This window comes from Leptopilina boulardi, unplaced genomic scaffold (genome assembly GCF_019393585.1).
Source record: "Leptopilina boulardi isolate dan_hultmark-lab unplaced genomic scaffold, ZJU_Lbou_2.1 LbouV2_377, whole genome shotgun sequence".
Lineage (NCBI taxonomy): Eukaryota > Metazoa > Arthropoda > Insecta > Hymenoptera > Figitidae > Leptopilina > Leptopilina boulardi.
This window is the reverse complement of record NW_026137948.1, coordinates 598,113-621,370: the sequence shown is the minus strand read 5'-3', so window position 1 is coordinate 621,370 and position 23,258 is coordinate 598,113. Positions and strand designations below refer to the sequence as shown.

General features: G+C 28.5%; 2 protein-coding genes and 1 long non-coding RNA gene across 9 annotated transcripts in view; 2 read left to right on the top strand and 1 right to left on the bottom strand.

Moving 5' to 3' along the window:
- The window catches only part of LOC127287886 (pseudouridylate synthase 7 homolog), a 757,063-nt gene that overhangs the window by 629,929 nt on the left and 103,876 nt on the right, over positions 1 to 23,258 (top strand). The window lies entirely within an intron of this gene.
- Positions 6,535 to 7,523, bottom strand: LOC127287903 (uncharacterized). Its single transcript, XR_007843961.1, has 2 exons — positions 7,051 to 7,523; positions 6,535 to 6,684 (listed from the first exon to the last, which is right to left on the bottom strand). It is a non-coding gene; the product is annotated as an uncharacterized LOC127287903 (long non-coding RNA).
- LOC127287895 (uncharacterized) lies at positions 18,584 to 22,726 on the top strand. Its single transcript, XM_051315052.1, has 5 exons — positions 18,584 to 19,071; positions 19,398 to 19,445; positions 19,575 to 19,971; positions 20,286 to 20,454; positions 20,687 to 22,726. Exons 3-5 carry the CDS (start codon positions 19,744 to 19,746, stop codon positions 20,821 to 20,823), a joined length of 534 nt encoding a protein of 177 aa, XP_051171009.1. The 5' UTR covers positions 18,584 to 19,071; positions 19,398 to 19,445; positions 19,575 to 19,743; the 3' UTR covers positions 20,824 to 22,726.

The following is a 23,258-nucleotide window of genomic DNA, read 5'->3' as shown; positions in this document are numbered from 1 at the left end:
GGAATTATTTTGGTGACAGCGGTGGGATAATCTCAACTTGTTGAGAGTTCCTAAATGACTATATCATACATTAAATAATGAAGAGAATGTCGTTTAAAATGTAAGGAACAAACCATAAATGAATCCAAGAAAACTACATTGAATTTGCTAATAATAATAATACGTATAAAGTTATTCATCTTAAAGTTGGCAAAAATTGGTAATTAAGAAAATCCGAATTGTACGAGAAGCTAAGTAAAAAACACCCCAAGGACATAAAAAAAAAGAAGATCATCTAAAATAGAAGATTGATTGCTTAAATAGATCAAAAACAAGGAAGAGGAAATCCACAAAAAACGGCAAGAGTTGACAGTGACAAACAAAGTGTGAAAACCAAAGTGAAAATAGTCAAAAGGGTAAGTCGATTCATTTCTATGATTCTCTCTCTACAGTAAAAAAAAAAAATAAATAATAAAATTTTTTTTTATTAGTAAAAATCTCAGTGCTCAGTCATTTTTTTGTTGTTGTTGTTGTTAACAATTGGAAAGGATATATATATTCTTTTTGTTGAAAGGGATACATATATATGTATGTGTTTGAGTATATTTGAGCAAAATGGAGAATATTGAAATAAATTCAATTAGTGATGTCGATGATTCAATCGACAACCGTAATATAAGTACCGGTTCGAGTAAATGGAATGTGAGTGATTTTGTAACTATTCCTAGAAATGCTGATAATAAATCAATTGGAGGTAATGGGAATAATAATCGAATAAAATATATTCCATTTAGACATACCTTGGAAATTTTACCTAAAGAGTTTAATGGGCAAAATATGCCAGTATCACGGTTTATTAAAATCTGTCAGTCTGTTGAAAGGTCTATTTCTCCTGAGGAACAACACAACTTATTTATGGTTATTAGATCTCGCGTAGTAGACGATGCAAGTGATTGTTTAGAAACCCGTGAAATTAACAATTTAAATGATTTACTAGAATTATTGAAATTAAATTTTACAGATCATAAAAATTTGGGCCAATTAAATTCTTTATTAGAAACAATTGCCCAGCAATCAAATGAGTCAGTAGATGATTATAGTAAGAGAGTTAATACCATATTAAATCAAATTGTCAAAGCCATTGATGACAGAAATTCTCCAGAAGTTGCATTAGGGATGAAAAGTGCTCTTACAGAAAATGCTCGCGAAAGCTTTGTATTAGGATTAAAGGCAGAACTAGCATTACGTGTAAGATTAGGGTGTCCAGTAGATCTTCATAAAGCTATAAAACTAACTAGGGAAGCTGAGAGGGAATTAAATTTTTCTAAATCATTAAGAAGAGAAAATTTGACAGATTTAGAAATCTTTTCAAATGATAAAAGGGGTGCGAAATATTCAAAAATGCAATATAATGAAAGATTTAAGGAAAATTCGCGAGTAAGATTTATAGAAAAAGAATCAATAAATAATAAAAAACGATCCCATCAAGATAGTAATAAAAATGTGAATTCTCGAGGTAAATTTATAAAAAGGGAACCAAAAGAATATGATAAATCTATTCAGTGTTATAAATGCGGTAAAGAAGGTCATGTTAGAAAAGATTGTGGAATTCAAAATTTTGTTTTAATTGTAATAACCCGGGTCATGTTAAAGAAAATTGTAGAAAAGTAATTAATTGTTTTAATTGTGGCAAGGAAGGACATCATAAAATTCACTGTCCAGAATTGCAAAATAATAAACCCGAGGAGAGACAATGTACAAAGTGCAAAATGATGGGGCATATAGCTGAAAAATGTTGGGGAATGTGCGGTTATTGTAAAAGACCAGGGCATAAATATGAAAATTGTTTTCCGCGACAAAAAGAAATAAAAAATGGTCAGGAACTAAAAGAAGAAGATTCAAAAAACATATAATAGATTCAACATAAGGGTGCAATATTGAATCTGTTAAAAATGATGAAGCACTCACTAAGCGTATAGTAATGATGGTGCCATACAAGGAAAATATAAAGTCACCGGAAGTAGAAATCTATAATGAAAATTTTAAAAACGAAAAAGTAACATTAGTAGTAGATACAGGTGCCGAATTGAATTTAATAAAAGTTAATACTTTAAAACAATATTTAATAATAAACAAAAAGGAAAGATGCCAATTATTTGGAATAGGTAGTAATGGAATAACTACAATCGGATCAGTAGAAATTCTAATTAAAAATGAAATTCAGAAATTCCACGTTGTACCAAATGAATTCCCTATTAAATCTGATGGAATAATAGGAATGCCTTTTTTACAAAATGCTACAATAAATATGAAAGAAAAAAGTTTAATCCATGATATTGGAAAATTCCAAATTTTAACTGTAAACAAGAGAACAGTGGTTAAATTAAAAAGACGATCAAAACAATTAATTAAATTACCAGTAACAAATAATGAGTTAAAAACAGGATACTTACCATTAATACCCACCGGACCTGGAATATATTTAGGAGAAGCATTAGTTTCAGTGAATGAAGGAATGGCACGAGTATTTATTACAAATACTACTAATCAGGAAGTAGTAATTACAATACCTCCAGTAGAGTTATTTGATTACACTGAAGTGGAACCTAGGAAAAGGGCGCCAAAACAAAATGAAACAGATGAAAAAAGAATTGAAAAATTAAAGGAATTGTTGGAAATTAGTAACTTAAACAAAGAAGAACAAGAATATTTATTAACATCTATTAGAAATTTTCCATATCAATTTCATATCCCAGGAGATAAATTAGGTTGTACAAAATATATTCAACATACAATAGAAACGACTGATAACAATCCAGTAAATAGTAAATATCCACGATACCCACCTGTTCATAAAGAAGAAATTAAAAAACAAACAACTGACTTACTTAAAAATGAGTCAATATCACCCTCAAAATCTGGATATAACTCACCTGTATGGATTGTTCCTAAAAAGGCAGATTCTCAAGGAAACAAGCGTTGGCGTATGGTAATTGATTATCGAAAATGGAACCGAAATATCCACTACCTAACATCACAGAAATTTTGGATCAGCTTGGAGGAGCTAAATATTTTACTATTTTGGATTTAGCACAAGGATTTCATCAAGTAGAGGTTGATCCTAAGGATAGACATAAAACGGCCTTTTCTACACCTTTTGGTCGTTATGAATTTAACAGAATGCCTTTCGGGTTAAAAAATAGCCCTTCTACCTTTCAAAGATTAATGGATAGAATATTATCAGGAATGCAAGGGATAGAATTATTTGTTTATATGGACGATATAGTGATATATGCAAATTCATTTAAAGAACACAAGGAAAAATTTGAAAAATTATTAGGTAGACTAAAAACAGCAGGATTGGTTTTACAACCAGATAAATGTAAATTCTTGTGTAAGGAAATAGGTTACTTGGGTCATATAATTTCGGAAAATGGAGTCAAACCTGATCCTGCGAAATTAGAAGCAGTATAAAAATTTCCACAACCAAAAAATAGAAAGAATGTAAAACAATTTCTTGGATTAGCGGGTTATTATAGACGTTTTATTCAGAATTTTTCTAAAATTGCAAAACCTTTAACAAACTTATTAAAGAAAAAGAATAATTTTAATTGGGTTTCTGAGGTAGAAGTAGCCTTTAATGAGCTGAGACAGAAGTTGTGTGCGCAACCTTTATTGCAATACCCAGACTTTAGTAAACAGTTCATTTTGACTACCGACGCTTCAGATTTTGCTATTGGTGCTGTTTTGAAGGCCTTTCTCCAATAGGAACCTAAACTTTTGCGTTGCGTGACTGACGCGTTGATTTTAGCATTGGTTGCCAATAGCAACCGACGCAATGCATACGCAACGCAAGAGTTTAGGATCCTATTGGAGAAAGGCCTTCAGTCAAGGAGAAATTGGAAAAGATTTACCGATCTCTTACGCATCCAGAACCTTAAGGTGCTTATATACCTCAAATTTCGATCAGATGAACATTATTTCTGGACCGTGAAAATGCGTGAAAAGTCATTTTCACGGCGGGTATTTTTGAATTGTTTTATACAAAAAATGTTTTCTTAAGAAATATAATATTAAATAATTGTTTTAATATGTAAGAACACTTTAAAATAGTGATAGAGAGATGATTTGATTAAAAAATTTAGCAAATTTTGCTTTAAAACGTTTTCTGCTACAGGAAAGTGTAAAATGACGATGTTTGTGAAATGGTTTGTACAGTGTACATGTTTCTTTCAGTTATTCGAAACAATTAGTTGAATTTAAATTTATTTGATAAACATTTCAACTTACCGATTTATTTTCAGCACTCATTATTTATTACAAGTTAAAAAGAACCGACATAACATAAACAAAACTCTGAGAGACACTCACAAGGAAGAAGCACTGTACAAACCATTTCACAAACATCGTCATTTTACACTTTCTTGTAGCAGAAAACGTTTTAAAGCAAAATTTGCTGAATTTTTTAATCAAATCATCTCTCTATCACTATTTTAAAGTGTTCTTACATATTAAAACAATTATTTAATATTATATTTCTTAAAAAAACATTTTTTGTTTAAAACAATTCAAAAATACCCGCCGTGAAAATGACTTTTCACGCATTTTCACGGTCCAGAAATAATGTTCATCTGATCGAAATTTGAGGTATATAAGCACCTTTAAGTGGGGCAGAATTACATTATACTACTACAGAGAAAGAACTGTTAGCAATTGTGTTTGCAGTAAAACATTTTCGACCGTATCTTTATGGAATGAAGTTTAAAATAGTAACGGATAATAAAGCATTGGTTTGGTTATATCAGTTGAAAGATCCGACTATTAGTTCAAGATTAGCAAGATGGAAAATAAAGTTAGAGGAATTTGATTATGAAATTGTTTATAGACCGGGAAGGGTAAATTCAAATGCTGATGCTCTCTTTCGAAATCCTATTTCTGAAAATAAAGTCCATGTAACAAAAAGATTTGATAATGTTTGTGAAAACAGAGGAGAGGAGTATTCTCCATATATGATTTATGATGAATATCCTATAGAAAGACTTTTTATGGGATATAAATGTTTTGAGCTTGACGAGTGTTGCGGGGGGCAATCTGGGTTGGACCCACCAGATCGGGTTCATCCTGGGCATTCCGTTGGACTCGTTGAGGATTGTGTATTATTTGACAAATGTTGCGGGGGGCAATGCGAGGTGGACCTTGATCAAGTTCACCCTGGGAATTCCGACGGATTTGTCAATATATGTGTTGATGGTAGTGCACACGGAAATTTGTGTGGTAAAATTGGGTACCCAAATGATGAATGTACTTGTTCGCGTAAAGAGAACAAGGTTGAAGTTGAAAAAGAAAATGAGAAAAATCCATGGTTGAGCATAAAAACAGAAAATTTAATTTTAACAAGAAATTCAAAGATTGTAGACTATGATGATTCAGATGAATCGGATGGTAGTATGATTTTGGAAACTAAGAAAAAGGAAATTTTTAAGGTAAATAAGGGTTTCAAGAGAGAAGCGTGTATATTAATTAGTAATGATGGCGGGGTAATTGAAGATATTAATGATACAGATGAATTAATTCAAAAGTCAAAAGAAAGATTATGGATGCGTGAGGATCATATTTTAAATTTCATGAGTTGTGATTGTGTAGTTAAAAATCAGCAAGGCATTGAATTATTAAATTTAGGATTGTTTGATTTACAAAATTTGATAAATTTAAAACCAAAATTAGGTCAAGTCATCAGAACAAATAACGGTAATCATTATATTTTTCATTTATTCATAAAAGAGTTATTTAATGATAGATTTACAATGGAAGGATATAAATTTACTATAGAAACTTTAAAAAATGCATTAATTCATGATGGGCTTCGAAAATTTAGTTTATCAAGGGATGGAAATGGTTTTGACAAAGTTTTATGGATTAATATTGAAAAAATATTAAGAGATAATTTTCAAGATAAGGATTATAAAATTACTGTTTGCACAGGACAAATAGAGATCCCTGCAGAAGAAGTGAGACTATCAATAATAGAGGAATGTCACGATAGTGTTACAGGAGGACATAAAGGGGAAACCAAAACCCTCGAACGAATAAAAGAAAGGTACTTTTGGACAGGAATGAGAAAAGATATTCAAAATTATATTACAACATGTGCATCTTGTCAAAGAAAAAAATTAGTATGAGTAAAAACTAAGCAACCAATGGAAATTACAGATACACCAATTAGAAATTTTGAGAAAATACAAATGGATATTGTTGGACCCCTACCAAGAACAAAATTAGGAAACAAATATATCTTGACTTGGCAGGATTGTTTGAGTAAATATTCAGGAGCAATTCCACTATCTAGTGTAGATACTCCCTCAATTGCAATTGCTTTTGTAGAAAATTTTATTTGTGTGTTTGGTTGTCCAGAATCTATCCAAACTGATCAGGGAGGTCAGTTTATGAGTGAATTGATGGAAAATATTGCGAAATTGTTTAAGGGGTTATGCCACTCTAGAGACCGAAAAAATAGGTGTTTTATGTGAATTTTTTTTAGAAAAACCATAAAGTCAATTAAAAATATAATATAAGAAGTTTATTATACATCTTTTTAGGTGTAAAAAAATAATTTCTTATAAATATTTCTTGAAGAATGGTGGCGCTGTAGCGGTCGTCCTTCGACTCCTCTATGGTTCAAGGGGTACGTGGCCGAACTAACTGCTCCTGTAAATTTTAAAATATCTTGATTATCTAAATTTTTTTTTATTATATATTACAATAGCTAAAGTAACACGTAGGATTTTTTCGATATATTAATTCATGATCAAATGGCGCACTTCTAAAGTTAAACTTTCTAATTTCGACTAAAAAACCATCAGTTAATAGTTAATAACAAATGAACTATATAGAATAAAAAAAAAATCCTACGTGATACCTTAAAAAATGTATTTTTAAAGATGTGTGTCAAATTTGAACCTAATCGGTTGGAAATTGTACGAGTTGTTGGTTCGGCCAACTCGAAAAATGTAGTTTGGAGATAAACGCGTTTAAAGTTTTAAGTTGTAAAAAACTTAAATAATTTCACAATACCTTTAATCTGCAATGCCTGCACCATATAATTGACCACTATAGTCTAGCAAGTAACTAGCGCCTTTGAAAACATCTGCCGTATACCTGCTGTAGATCCTTCAAATATTACCCCCCGTAGAACTTACAAAATGAGCTCGCCGCGTACCGTGCAGCCTTGCAAGGAACTTCGAAAATAAATTATTTAGAGATCTTTCCGAGCCATAATCCTGCAATATGTTATTTCTGAGACCCTAAGGAACTATTTAAAGCAAAAAAAAAAAAGCGATTTTTTGAAAATCCTAGAGTGGCATAACCCCTTAAGATTAAACAATATAAATCGACTGCCTATCATCCACAATCATTGGGAGCATTGGAACGAAGTCATCACACATTTATTGAATATCTTAGACATTATTGCGAAAAGGATAATTGGGATTTATGGTTACAATCTTCAATATTTTCCTTTAACACTTCTGTTCATGAATCAACTGGTGTTACACCGCATGAAATGATTTTTGGTAAAAAAGCCAGAATTCCATCTTAATTCTCTGAAAAACAAATCCTGCATGACTTATGCATGTTTTGTTAATGAATTATTAAAACGAATATCTGAAACGGAAAGTACAGTAGTTACAAGATTAATAGCAGCAAAGCAAAGATGTAAGAAATATTATGACCAAAAACTAAATGAACAAAATTTTGAAGAAGGAGAATATGTTTATTTAATAAAAGAATCCCGAGAAAATAAATTTGAAGATCATTACCTTGGTCCATTTAAAGTAACTAGAATTATTAATGATTTAAATATAGAAATAGAAATTAATGCTAAAGAAAAGAAAATAGTGCATGTAAATCGTGTTAAACATGCATTTATTAGATTATAATAAATTCAAAAGAACAATAAATAATTAGTTTACACTTTAAATTTAAAATTAAATATGGCGGAACAGAAGGTAAAGAAATAAAAGATCTTTAGCTAATTTGCCTTTAAAGTTGGTATGTATGTGTATGTATGTGTGAATTTATATGCGAAATAGTAAAATATGAATAATAATACAGTTGAATAGTTTATCTTAATCGTAAAAATGCATAAAATTATTTTAGGGATAATTTTGTGTCACATTTGGCATATTCTAGTTGAAATTGTGTGTGATATCACCTTTAAGTTGTCTCATGATTAAGTTCCAACGCTGCATTTGCGTCAAGTAGTGAGAGGAATAAAAACAAACATATACTTTCATTTTATGACATCATCTGACCGTATTTTCGTTACACGGATTTTAATATGCAGTGTTACGCAGTCCCGCGTATTTTGAATTTTGTCTTGTATAATACTGTATATAATACTATAATATTTATTAATATGCGTGTTGCATGTATAACCCCAATCCACTACTTCTTATTTTTAAAATATATTCTTGTACGCTGTAAGCTTATTTTACTGTACAAACCCATGTGTAATGCTTTACGTATTATGCGTTCCCATCCTTCTAGATGTGTCACATTTGGGATGTCGTCACTAGAATGTGCATGTGATAGCGCCTTGGGTCTCATTAAATTGCCTGGACACATATAATACTCTTCTACTAAGTCTATTATTATCTGTTGAAATCTAAAACGCAAAAGTCGTACATTTTCTATATTGACGAAGTTCAAATTTATTATTACCAAAGGCTAAATGCCATATTTCAGCATTAAAAATAATTTTCGCCCTGATGGGACACTTAAAAGGGTAAGAAAAAATATTGTTTTTTTTCTTTTGCTTCCTGTCTCACCTGACAAAATTGTCTAACGCAAAAAAAAAAAAAATTGACTCTTCTCTCTTCTTTCCTTAATAGAATTTTGAAATTAATTATGTTTTGGCTCGGTCTCCACGACTTTCACCTGAGGAAATTAAACATTGTAAGTATTGTTATAAATAAAAGGGCGTAGAAAATCCTGGTGTAAGCCTTTAAATTAGTTTAACTATGCATGTATAAATATTAAAATATGCATTTCATCGCATATGTGTATATATACATGTATATAATTATTTATATTATTATTATTAGATTCCGAGCATGCAAAGGACGGCTCAGGAGGTTCACAGAGCCGAAAATCTTACATTTGTGCCTCACTATGATAATTTGTTTTGGGGAGGCTTTCGTGATTATTATCACGAATCTTATACTTATTATCAATCGGTCACTGATAAAGTCTGTCGAGATTGTGCCATCTATTCCTCGGCAATGAGTTTACAAGTAAAAGCTTGGCAGGAGAGAGAGAATCTGCCTGCTGAACCACTTGTTCCCTATAGGCAATATTTATATCATCAAATGATAACGCCTGAAATGCGAGATAAAGGGTTATCATGGGCAGCTTTTTTTGCGGGAACTGCCATAAAGAGCTGGAAAAAACTACAATGTCATCAGAATATTGTGTCCATTGCCGCAAAATTTATGCAAATAACTGGGAGCACTTTCAACATCGTCCACACGAAGTGCAGGAAATTTTCATTGAAGAACCCGAACCTCTTCCAAGAGGTTAAAAGTGATTTTAATTTCCTTTTTTTTTACAAACAACTTTAATATTATTTTTATTATAATAACGTTTCTTTTTTAAAATGAGAAAAGAATTTTCTTATTTTTATATTTTCTTATTTTTATATTTTCTAATTAATCATTTGTATCGAGTTAAACAAAAATTTAAGTTCGGACTTATTTAATATTTTTTTTTGTTTCTTCTTAAATTTTTTTTTTATTTTAAATAGAGGGCAGTTTTTTTTTATTTTGCAGTAATGTAGTTTATAAAGGTGCTACTGGAACAGTATTATTATACTAAAATCAGTGAGACTGACTAGTTTAATGATAATTTATTTAAAAAAAAGAGCAAAGCAACCAAAAACTACATATGTACTGATGCGTATATATATTATATGACTATTTTGTAGATCAGAGGTATCTAATTTAAATATATAATATTTTCTTATAAATAATTTATTATTTTATTTTTAATCTACCCATTTGTTCTAAATTAAAAAAAAAACATTCTCCACCTATAGTAAAATTTTCAAAAGCATTCTTTTTAAAAAAAAGGGAAGAGGGAATAAAAAAAAGAGGGTGTATATATATGTATAATAATAATTAGACTATCTATTGAAATATAATGTGCAGTCCTGGTAAAGTGAAGAGCTTGGACATGATAGATTCCATGAGACCCTTTTTATGACATTTAAATTAGAAGCATTTGTCAATTAATTAATTAATTTAAAAAATAATCGGTACTAAAATTTAAATTTATTAACCTTTTCGATTAATTAACAGTTTAATTTCTGTGGGAAATTCAATTTACTTAAAATTTCAGTATTACTTTGGAATTTTTAAAAATAGTTGAAAGACTTATGTTTGTATGTTAATTATCAAATCAAATGTTTTTTTTATTCCCATAAAAGTATAATTTATAATATCAACAAATTTTCTTAATTGGGTCAGGTATACCTATGCATGTTTATGTTACTCTTTTACAAATTAGACAGTATTATTCGCATATGTATTTATGAAATTGTATTTGTTTGAATATATGTATGTGTATGTAGGTATGTGTATATGTATATGTGTAGATGTATATATGAGGCACTCCACGTCAAGTGATCCGGGTCTAAATTTTAATTACCTGGGATCAGGTTTAAAGTTTGCTTAAACTTAAGTCCTACTAGATACAACTTCAAGTACCAAAGATTATTAATTTATTTAAACAATTGTAAAAAGTGGAGGGAGTCAAAGTTTTAATTTTTTGCTCTACATCGTATATTTCAAAAATCTGCAATTCCTTTAAAACATAACAAAAGAATGTTTATTATATATGAATTTTTTTGCATTTTTTACGCACTTTCTAATGGTATAAACAATTTTTCGAAAAAAATTTTTTTGACCTTGAAAAAATAAAATTAAAAATAAAATTTTGATTTTTGAAAAAAGACATCTTTTTTTAACTTTTTTATTTTTTTTCATAAAGTTAAGATAATTTCCAAAAAAAAATATATAGGGCAAAAAGTGGGACGAGAACTTTTAAAGGGTCAAATTTAGCGATGATTTCTGCGGTGCGACATTGTCGTGCCCTGACAGTGTTTGCTTAGTTTTGATATAGTTCTTTCTGCATCCGCTAGGTGTCGACAAGAATGTATATGAAATTCTCTTGCTGGTGAGATTGAAACTAATAAGTATAAGTATAGAAGACTAAGAAAACCAATTATTTTAAAATCAAGAGTCTTCTATACTTATACTTATTAGTTTCAATCTCACCAGCAAGAGAATTTCATATACATTCTTGTCGACACCTAGCGGATGCAGAAAGAACTGTATCAAAACTAAGCAAACACTGTCAGGGCACGACAATGTCGCACCGCAGAAATCATCGCTAAATTTGACCCTTTAAAAGTTCTCGTCCCACTTTTTGCCCTATATATTTTTTTTTGGAAATTATCTTAACATTATGAAAAAAAAATAAAAAAGTTAAAAAAAGATGTCTTTTTTTCAAAAATCAAAATTTTATTTTTAATTTTATTTTTCCAAGGTCAAAAAATTTTTTTTTCGAAAAATTGTTTATACCATTAGAAAGTGCGTAAAAAATGCAAAAAAATTCATATATAATAAATATTCTTTTGTTATGTTTTAAAGGAATTGCAGATTTTTGAAATATACGATGTAGAGCAAAAAATTGAAACTTTGACTCCCTCCCCTTTTTACAATTGTTTAAATAAATTAATAATCTTTGGTACTTGAAGTTGTATCTAGTAGGACTAAAGTTTAAGCAAACTTTAAACCTGATCCCAGGTAATTAAAATTTAGACCCGGATCACTTGACGTGGAGTGCCTCATATATACTTTTTAGTTAATTCGCATTTATACTTTTCAGTTAGTTCGCATTGTAACTTCTCGACGAGTTCGCAAAGCGAACTCGCCAGTAGGAGGACATTTTGATATTCACCATTACTTCACAGGGAATTCGCAATGCGACTTACCGAATTTTGCGTTGCGAACTCGCTGCGAACTCGCCGCGAAATAACGTGCTATCTGGGCATTGAGAGAAAAACGTTTTTTTTGAAATAGTAAAAAATGTATTATTTTTATTTTAATAATTTAATAATTATTTTTTTCTAAAAATGATTTTAACTAGGATTGTCAATTAGAATAATTTTTATAAATTACTGATGTCCTTTCACTAACCGATCACATGAAACATTGTAATTCCTTGCACTAACACTTGTTTTGTTTTATGTGCAAAGAATTTTTATTTCTTTCAATATTAATTAAATTAAACAATATGCTTTAAAAAAGTCAAATATTGCGAATTTAGTTTTTAGTTGATTTATTTTAAATGTAAGAAAATTTATAAAAAAATTTCCATGTTTTTATGGTTTTTCATTATCACTGAAGAACAAAAAGGAGAATCGCCGTAGTATTTCTAGAAATTTGACATTCCTCCAATACTTTCAAAAAAATTATCTGGTACCCCTGATTGTTGCATCAAATTTGAAATTGTCTTCTAATTAAATAATACGACATTTTTTTGTGAAAGAAACTTAAACTAGTTCAAAGATAATAGTTAAATAGTTTTTAATATTTTCGAAATTTTTCAATTTTTGACATTTTCTGATTAAAAAATTATGTTTTATTCAATTAATTTTTTAATATATCAAAAAAATATGACAACTTTTACTTAAATATTTGGTGGTTTATTAGAAAATTATTTTACTTATCAGATAAATTTTCTTGAATCAATGTCAAAATATAATAAATAGTATTGTTTTGACGTTTTGTAAACAAGACTGTCGATACAAAATGAAATTTCTTCATAAATAGAAACGAAATATAACTTTAATGGGTGGTAAAATGTATTTAAATCGCCTTTTATTTTTAAAGAATTTTATGTTTAAATATAATTACTATAGAAAAAAGTGCATATTATTAGCGATATTAAGAGATGAAAATTAATAAGTAAATATTATTTCAATAAACTCATTTCCATAAATTGCAAAGAGAAAACAATGAAAAATAACAAGAAAAGCACTATAGTATTTGACGTGTTATTAGAAATCAAATATATTTAATTTTAACTCAACAATTTTTAAATGACGATCAGTTTGTGCAAGTTAATAAAATGTATAAAATAGAAAATTATTTTATTTCAAAACACAAAGAACGTATCTTTTTAAATAGTTATGAATTACAGTTTGATCATAACAAACATAACCTGAAATATCAGAGATAGTATTTACTTTTTAAAATATCATAGATACAATATTACTTACCAAAATAATCTGAATATCACTACATTTAATAGATTGCCTGTCTGCGTTGTATTAAAGGTTAGAAAACTTCTTATTGTTTTAAGTGATTTAGTAACCTGAAATCTGGAACATATGTATGTATTTTTTGTTTGTTTAAACTTTAACTCACTAAATAAAGACACTAATTAATTTTGTTTACACATTATAAAAATACATAATGCACAAAGAAACAACAATTGATAACAATGTAAATCTTGACTACACCACGAGGATAGATATACACAGAAACTGGAAAATGGCGTCCTTGCAGCGGCAACAGGGGGAAGAGAAAACATTCCCGCTCGATTCTACGTCATGGGATGCGCAGAAGCAAAATTTCAGGCGCGAGATTTAACATTTAATATGTACTATATATTATTCAAAAACATCTACACTTAATAATTAGTAATCAATAATAAATTCAATAAATATGAATTTTTATTTTTTATGTCACGTAAATACAAAATGATAATTGTATTCAGTTTCAATATAAATAACTTTACTAATCTAAATGTTTATAATTTCTAAAAAGCAAAAAAAACTTTGTTTAAAAAAAACTTTATTCTCGTATTATAAAATTTTTTTAAGGTTGACAGATTTTTAAGTTATAAAATTTAAATTTATGATTTTTAAAAGTAAAGCTATTTTTAATTATTTCTAACTTTAAAATTTTTATTACAGATAAATTTCGCCAGAAAAAAATTTGGTTTATCTTTCACTTTTGCAAACTATTAATGATAAAAAATATATTCGGGATTCCACGTTACATTTTGGTTTAAAATTTAAATTCGGGCAAACATTTTTTTTTCGTTTCTTAAGGGTAAACAAATATACATATTTTTTTCGGCAGCCAAATTTTCGTGTTACGAATTTTTGAAATTTTGACTTTTTGAAAGTAGACCTATTTTTAATGTTATGTTACTCGAAAATTATTGACATTAGAAAAAGTTTGTTATTTCTTCGACTTTTGAATAAAATTAACGAAAAAAACAATTTTTTCAATTTGCGCACTTTTTAAAAAATTTGTTTGCTTTATATTATGGCTGAAAATGATAAGAAAATACTTTGCGTATAGTTTGAGAATGGGCCTGATAAAAATGTCTTATTCAATTAATTTATTTATCAAATTTTTTTACCTTTTTTTCTATTTTTGTAAACAAAAAGTTTTTTTAACTACACAAGCTCTTTATTTTTCTCATAAAAAATAAAAATAAAATACATTTGGATTAAAAAAATAAAATAAATAAGACCAAAAAAAAATTTTTGTTAACAAATTATTTAAACAAGAATTTTGACCTGGCCCATTCTCCAACTATATGCAAACTATTCTTATCATTCGATTCCCAGCTAAGAAATAAAGCAACAAAAATTAAAATAAAAAGTGCTTAAATTGGAGAAAAAATAATTTGTTTATTTAAAAACTATGATTTTTTTAATAAAAATTAAAAAATTATTTTTTTTTGATAAATTTATTTAAAACTCGAAGAAAAAACAAACTTTTTTTCTTGAGGCGAAATTTTTGTAATGTCAATAATTTTCGAGTTACATAACATTGAAGATAGGTCTACTTTCAAGAACTCAAAATTTAAAAAATTCGTAACTCGAAACTTTGGCTACCGAAAAAAATATGTATACTTTCTTTCCTTAAGGAATGAAAACAAATATGTTTACCCGAATTTAAATTTTGAACCCAAATCTGACGTGGAATCCCCCATATGCAAATTTTTATTTTAAAACACTATCTTTTTAAAAAAGCTAAATTTTTTAATTGAGCGTTATAAATTTTATTTTTGCTTCTTTATTTATCAGTAATTAAAAATAGTTTACAAAAAGTTTTAGAAAGTGGGCCTGATAAAAATGAAATAAAACTTTGTTTTTGCTTTATTATATTTTTATGACGAACTTTTATATTAACATTAAATAACTTTTAATATTACTCATAAAAAAGTCAATTAAAATCCCAGTAAAAAAAAATTGAGAGTAAGGAAAAATAATTGGGAGTTAGCTTACTTTGTATTCGGTTTGGCGTCTAAACCGTGTAGGGTCGTTACGGTCAATTATTTTTTCTTACCCTGAATTCTTTTCATCTGGATTGTTTGAATTGATGTTTGTTGATCAAAATTTGCAATACAAATGAATAGAATGCATGTTCCAAAGTGTCAAAATGCCGATTTGGAATAAGAAATGTGAAATTTTATGAAAACGACAAAATGTGAAATATGACAGATTTATCGACAATTTTACCATGTGAGTAGTGTTCATATGTGACGTTCCATGAGGAAAGGGACCTTAGCTGCAAAAAAATGAAAATTGAGTTTTTGATATCAGTCGATAGATCTTGAGTTGCTCTTTCAGATACAAAAGTTAAAAATTGTACTTTTCTATTTAGTTTTTTTGTTATAAAGCATTAATCATGACCATGTTAATCGCGTTCCAGCATGGACTACAGAAACCATCCCCACCACTACTACTACTAGTATACTTGTCGTAAGCGTGAGCTGTAGGAACGATGTAGTAGTAAGGTGGTGGGGCTGATTTTCGATGGAGGGTCTCAACCAATCAGGGACGCTCTACTTTAAATACCTTTTCTGGAAAATGCGTCTATTGCAGCTAAGGTCCCTTTCCTCATGGAACGTCACATATGATAAATTTACCATACGAGCACTACTCACATGATAAAATTGTCGATAAATCAGTCATATTTCACATTTTGTCTTTTTCATAAAATTTTACATTTCTTATTCCAAATCGGCATTTTGATACTTCGGAACATGCATTCTATTCATTTGTAATGCAAACGTTGATCAACAAACATCAATTCAAACAATCCAGGTGAAAAGAATTCAGGGTAAGAAAAAATAATTGGCCGTAACGTCCCTACACGGTTTAGACGCCAAACCGAATACAAAGTAAGCTAACTCCCAATTATTTTTCCTTACTCTCAATTATTTTTTTTACTGGGATACATTTAGATTTAGACAATTAAAAAAATTGTTATATAAATTAATTTTTGTGTTAATATGGTTTTAAAAAGTCAATGAAAAACTAAGCTATTCTTCTTTTCACCAAACACGAAATCGTTTGTATTTATACCAGGATATTCATATTAAAAGTATAATATAATATAATATAATATAATATAATATAATATAATATAATATAATATAATATAATATAATATAATATAATATAATATAATATAATATAATATAATATAATATAATATAATATAATATAATATAATATAATATAATATAATATAATATAATATAATATAATATAATATAATATAATATAATATAATATAATATAATATAATATAATATAATATAATATAATATAATATAATATAATATAATATAATATCCCGTGTGGAAAAGTGATGTGGGCCCCCAGTGGGGGCCCTTATGGATCGCCCTCATGCCATGAGGGGCGCATATGGATGATCCATAGGGGCCCCTCATGGAAACGACATGCTCATCGATGAGGGCGATCCATGAGGGTGCCCCTACGGGCGCCCTTATGGGCCCTCACGTTTGCCCTCATCTTGCCCTCAAGTTTGCCATAATGTTTTTTAGTCAATAATATTAATAATAAAAGTTAATTAATAATAAATAAGCTTAAGTTATGAATAAATAACATATTTATTTAATAATTATTCAATTTTAAATTAAATTCTTACTCAAACTGAATTTATTAATTAACGTTCTAATTAATTAACTGTCGGATATAATTAAAAGTAATAATAAATTAATTAATTAAAAAATTAAAAAATATGTAATTTATGCATACTATTAACGGATATTTTCATTTTTCAATTAATTCATACAAAGAATTAATGATTAAACGCAAACCTGAGAAATAAATAAATCTAACGCATGGGGGGAATCGAACCTACGACCTACGGACTATGAGTCTAACGCTTTACCAACTACGCTACGCACGCTACTTCAAAACGAATGCTAACTTCTTGATGCTATTTAAACTTGAAAAATACCTAACAAAGAAAAGTGCTTAACATCATTTAGTTAAAGTTAAGATATTAAATTATATTTTCCAATCAAATGCAATTTATAAAATATAATTAATTATATGCTTTATGATTATTATCATGAATCATCTCAGGTGAATTTTCAAAAAAAGTGTAAATATATTTTTTTTAAAAACGCATTTTTCGTTGTTTTGAATCATTGGAAACATTCATTTTTTGTTGACAAAAAAATATTTGAATTTTGGACTTAGAAAATTTTGCTAATCGATCATGAGGGCGATCCATGCGGGCCCCTACGATGGCCCTCATCTATTTTGCCATAAGTGTGAGTGTTATTTTCAAAAAAGTGTAAATATATTTTTATTAAAAACGCGTTTTTCGTTGTTCTGAATCATTATAAACATTCATTTTTTGTTGACGAAAAAATATTTGAATTTTGGACTTAGAAAATTTTGCTAATCGATCATGAGGGCGATCCATGCGGGGCCCCTACGTTGCCCCTCATGGATTCGCCATATGGATCAGCCCTCATGGGCCCCCGCCGGGGGCCCCGAACTCTTGAGGGCAAGATCGTGGCTTTTTCCACACGGGATAATATAATATAATATAATTTATAATTATAATATATTATATGAGTATATTATTATATTTTAATAAAGTAATTCATTTGCAATGATGTCGCGTTACGTGAAAGCATTAGTCCGGTGATAAGCGAGCTTCATTGGTCTGCTTCTAAACAGGCCGGTAAAAATGATGCGCAATAGTAAGCACACCGTCGGGTGCACACCGTGTTACTAATATGCCTGGCACGTTTGTTATCTGTGTTATAATCCGATTCTTTCGGATACGAACAGGTCGTTTCTTCATCCGTTAGCCAGTTTGTTGGGATGAGATCCGCCACAAATTTATTATTAATAGTTTCGTCTTCGAATTTTACGACACAATGTGTGTAGTCTTTCTCCTGTTATTAAAATTATTTAAATTTTTTAATTTTAATTTAAAAATTAAATTACTTAAATTTAATACTTAAATTTAAGTTTTAATTTTTTTTTATTTTATATTTAAAGTTAATAATTTTCAAATAATTTATTTTATTTTTAATTTTTTAAAAAATTTTTAAACTAACTTAAAGAAGGTAAAAAAAATAAGTGAAGAAAGATTTTTAAAGTCACGTTTCATACTGTCTGCATATATTATATATAATTTTTAAATGTTTTCACTAACTTACCATTTCCATTTTTTTTATTTATAACTTCAATCGCAATAAAATTTTAATTCTCAACTTTAAAATTAATACTGGAACTGATTGAAAACTTTTTGTTTATAAAACGTTTGAGAAATAATAAACGAATAAAATTGAACACTACTGATAGATGTGAAACTTTCAATGTAATTTATTCACTATACGTCCCTCTCGTGGTGATCGCAGAAACCTCCTAATTCCAATCTCTGTTCATACTTATTGGCCGTTTTCTGAATTTAGTCAGATCAATTTTGATTGGTTTGAAGCAACGGAATTAACATATTCTGTTGGTACGAACCAATCAAAATTAACCTAAAATTGACTCTAATCATATTTATCACTTCGCATTTCCTCTTGTTTATCGATGTGCTTTGATTTTCACGTGTCGATCAACTATTTTTACGAAAAAAAGTATTTTTTGTTTGTTTTTGATTGATTTAATCTGTTTTTTTGGAAGTTAAAATGAGTGTTCCAGTTGACCAATTGATAAGTAATGAACCAGTAAGTAAATTTCTTTAAAACTTAATAATATCAATATAATAACCAAACTTAATATAATTAATAGTAATAAAAGTAATATATTTACAATTAATTATTATTTATTTCTGAAATTATTCGAATTTCTTAAACTTCCAAAATAAAAATTTATAAAATAGAAATTAATTTTTATTATATTATTCTTTAAATTAAAAGCAATCTCTTTGTTGGGAGGTTATGTTATGGGCATCATCCTCCTTAAGTTAATAAAATAGGATGAAAATGAGAGCGTGTTGTAGCTTTCTTTAAGCATTTTTTGTGCTATAATTAATATTATTTTTTTGTTACAGCAGTCTGATTTATTGACATCAATATTATCTGAAGCAGAGGATTTTCAGGTAGAGAAACGCAGAAAAATAGATTCGAATTCAACTTCAGGTTTCCTTTTTTAAAAAAATAGTTTATTCAGAATAATTTGTTGCTAATGGAGTAATGCTATATAATTAATTTATCAAATAAAATTTCAGAAGTGACAGAAGCATCTGTTTCTAATACGGATCATTGGGGTCCAAATTTAGATGAAGATATAATGGCAGACGAGTATCATGATAATGTTGAAAATCCTATCGAAGAACAATCCGAAAATATTTCTAAAGTCAAACTTGACCCAAATATGGATTTTGCGATTTAGAAAATATGAAAACTGGATTCATTAATTCGTCAAAATTATTCAAAAAAAGAATTATACAAAAAGTTAAAAAAAGGACGGCTTTTTTGGAATCCACTATTGCGAAGAATGCAGGTAAAATGGCATTAACAGATTTAAGGACTCATTTGGAAGCATTGGAAGTCAATCTGCCAATTTCTAATGTCGAAGAATTTAATAAAGCAATCGCCGCAAATGTAGAAAAAATAAAATCACTTGTAAGTATTTTCTAAAGTTTCTATATGGGTCAGACAGTAATATATATTTCAATACAGCCGTTGCAGCCTAATTTAAAAAAATGAGTTTAAAGTACTGTTTTTAGAATTCATGACTTAATTATAATTATTATTATTAAAAATTAAATTAAAATAATTAATTTTTTATTATTTTTATGCTTTTAAAAATTTATTTATTTATTTAAAAAAGTTTTTAGGGTTAAATAAGACAAGATAATAGGATAAAATAAAAATTTTTATGAATATTTCAAGAATTTTCAAAAAAGTAAAATATTAATTAATTTAGTCATTTGCAGAAAACAGTAATGACTGTTCAAGCCCGACAATCGTCAACCTCCAAAGAAGCTATGATGAAAATACTGAGCGGGATAATGAAAAAATCCGTGCAAGAGAAATACAGTGCATGTGGCAAAGGGCATGACAATAAGTCATTTAAGAACACCTTCATTTATGCTACTATGCGAGGTAAGTTCCCTTATTTAATTTTTTCTGTCACATAATTTTGTCTAATTTTTGATTACATGAAAATTTAATTCCAGATAAAAGCTGATTGACTCAGAATCAAATTTTTAAGAGCCTCTCAGAATAATACTTATTTAAAATGATTAAATGCAATTTTTTGTTAAAATTCAAAATCACTGAAAATTCTCAAATATTTTTTTTATAATTTTAATTCAAATTAATGTACTAATTTCAGATGTTATATTAGACTCGTACAAGGATGCTCATGAATCCCAAATTTTGACTGATCTTAGCACTTGGCTGTCTAGCGCTGGGGATCGTGAGGGAGGTCGAAAAACTAGGAAAGCAGTGGCGGAACCGCCAGCGAAATAAAGAAGTTTAATAAATGGACGTTGTCCGAAGTATTCTCGATATTTAGCTCTTTGCTGAAAATGTCTTTATTTAATTTTTGTTAAGGGTCTTTTTGGTTAAATTTCGTTTGAGAACTTTTAGGACCATAGTTTTAAACATTTTAGCTTTGCATTTTCTTTTCATGGCAGCAATAGCTAACATACGAAATACTTAGTAGAGTGCGACCCTTAAACCTCTTTATTTTTTTATACTCAATATGATTTTCAATGTAAAATGCTTCTTTATTCAAAATAAAGCTATGTCGTAGAATAAAAATTGTGATAGATTAATTTCATATACTCCATAGACAGAATATGTTGAATTAAAGAGTGATTTTAGTTATCAAAATAAAAATAAAATAAAAACAATAATAATAAACCCATTATTGATTCAGAGTTGTCAATTTCTTTTTATTAATGGATGAAAGAATTTTAATTAAAAGTGTAGTTTTTTGTGTAATTTTTTATATAGAATTAAGTAGGATTTTTATTTTATAAAAATGGTATTTTTTGTCACAAAAAGAAATCGTTGTCATGAATAATTTTGTTTTTATTCAGTTTAATATTCTATAATTTTATGTAATAATAATGTGTTTAATAATGAATTCAATTAATAATAATATTTAAATTTTCTGAGGAGAAAGTCGGCCAATTAGTGGCCCACAGTTGGGCCGACCATTATCAAGTAGATTTCAATATTACCATAATCAAAATATAAAATTTTATGTTTTAATCGATTTAGCTGTAATTGATTTACTGAAAAGTTATAAAGGTTATCTCATTCATTTATCGTTATAAATTACAAATTTAATATTTTTTTAATTGCACCTTATAAAATCATTTTTGTTCTTAAGTTCCCATGCGAGCGTAGCGTAGTGGTTAGCGTATTAATCTTCGGTGCGTTAGGTTGCGAGTTCGATCCCAGTAAGCGTTAGTTATTTTAAATATGTATATGTATAAGATTGCGTTTAATGTTAAGATGTAAACAACACATAAATTATGAATTTAAGATAATACCCTATGCATATTAATTGTAGAAATAAATAATCATTTTTTAAACTTTTCTCCGAAGGTCGGCCAAACATTGGCCCGACCATATTTACCAAAGGTGGGCCGACAAAGGCTACCAATGTCAAGCCGACCTTCGTCACCATAGTCGGCACAACTTTGGCGCCCATAGATGGCCCGACTTTGGTACCGATAGTCGGTCCAACTTTGTCAGCCATTGGTTGGCGGCCGTTATCAATTCGCTAGTTCGGCCGACCTTTGGTTGCCAAAGTTGGTACGACCATTCGCAAGGTTGGCCCAACCATGGTCCGACTGACAATTCGCACCTAGGTAAAAAAAAGGAAAAAAACATGCTCAAAGTTAAAAAAAATGGTTATTTTTATATAAAAATTAAAACAATTGTTTTAGTTCTTCTAAAAATAGTTAAGATGATATATATTATTTAAGATAGTATTACACTTTATACCGACCAAAAAATCGATTTTCGTGTATTAAAAAATTTACAAAATTGTTATATACATTCAAAAGAGCGGTTCTTGGCACAATAAGAAATGTTTATGGCAAAAATTTTTCCATTAAGTTTAAGTTCTAAAATATAGTCTCAAACTTTGACAAAAAATCCCTAAAAATAACTATGTACCCCCTCCTGGTGTTCACATCTTTTCACATAGAGAGCTCAAATTTGGTACACTTATGTAATTTTTACGAAAAATATAAAAAAATAGTATTTTTACGTGTAGATTACAAAAAAATATAGCGAGAACGATTGGATTTGATTATCATAGCGTTTTCAAGGAAAAACTGATAATTGTACAAAAGGGCATGTCCCGTTAATAAATAAAATAAATAAAATGAAATAATTTTCGATAAAATTTATGATTTCTCCCCAAAAAACGAAGAAAATTTTATTTAAAGAGCTTCAAATTTATACATTTTTACGTGTAGATTATAGTAAAAATGTAATAAACATGATAGGCTGTTATTGTAATTGAATTTTTTGGAAAAATAAACATTTTTTAAAAAGTGGACTATTACTTTAAGTTTTACAATTTTTGACCTAGAAAGATAAAATTTTCTTCCTTTTTGGAGGAAAAATTCATGATTTTTTTTATCTCTAATTGTGCTTGCTATATTTTTTTGCAGTGTGTTGCTATTCTTTATAATTTGCCATTTTTGCCATTTACTATTTTTTTATCTTTTGCCATTTTTTATCTGTTGATATTTTTATTGTTTGGTGAAATCCCTTTTAAATTTTAGGTTTAAGGGTACGGAACCCTCGGTTTTAATGCGAGTGTAACTCGCACTTGTCCGATTTTTTTATTTGATAGTATAACGTCAAAAATATTGTTTCGACAGGCACCTAGTGTAATTGATTTTTAGGTACTTAGTCCTCCTTTTTGTATCAGTCAT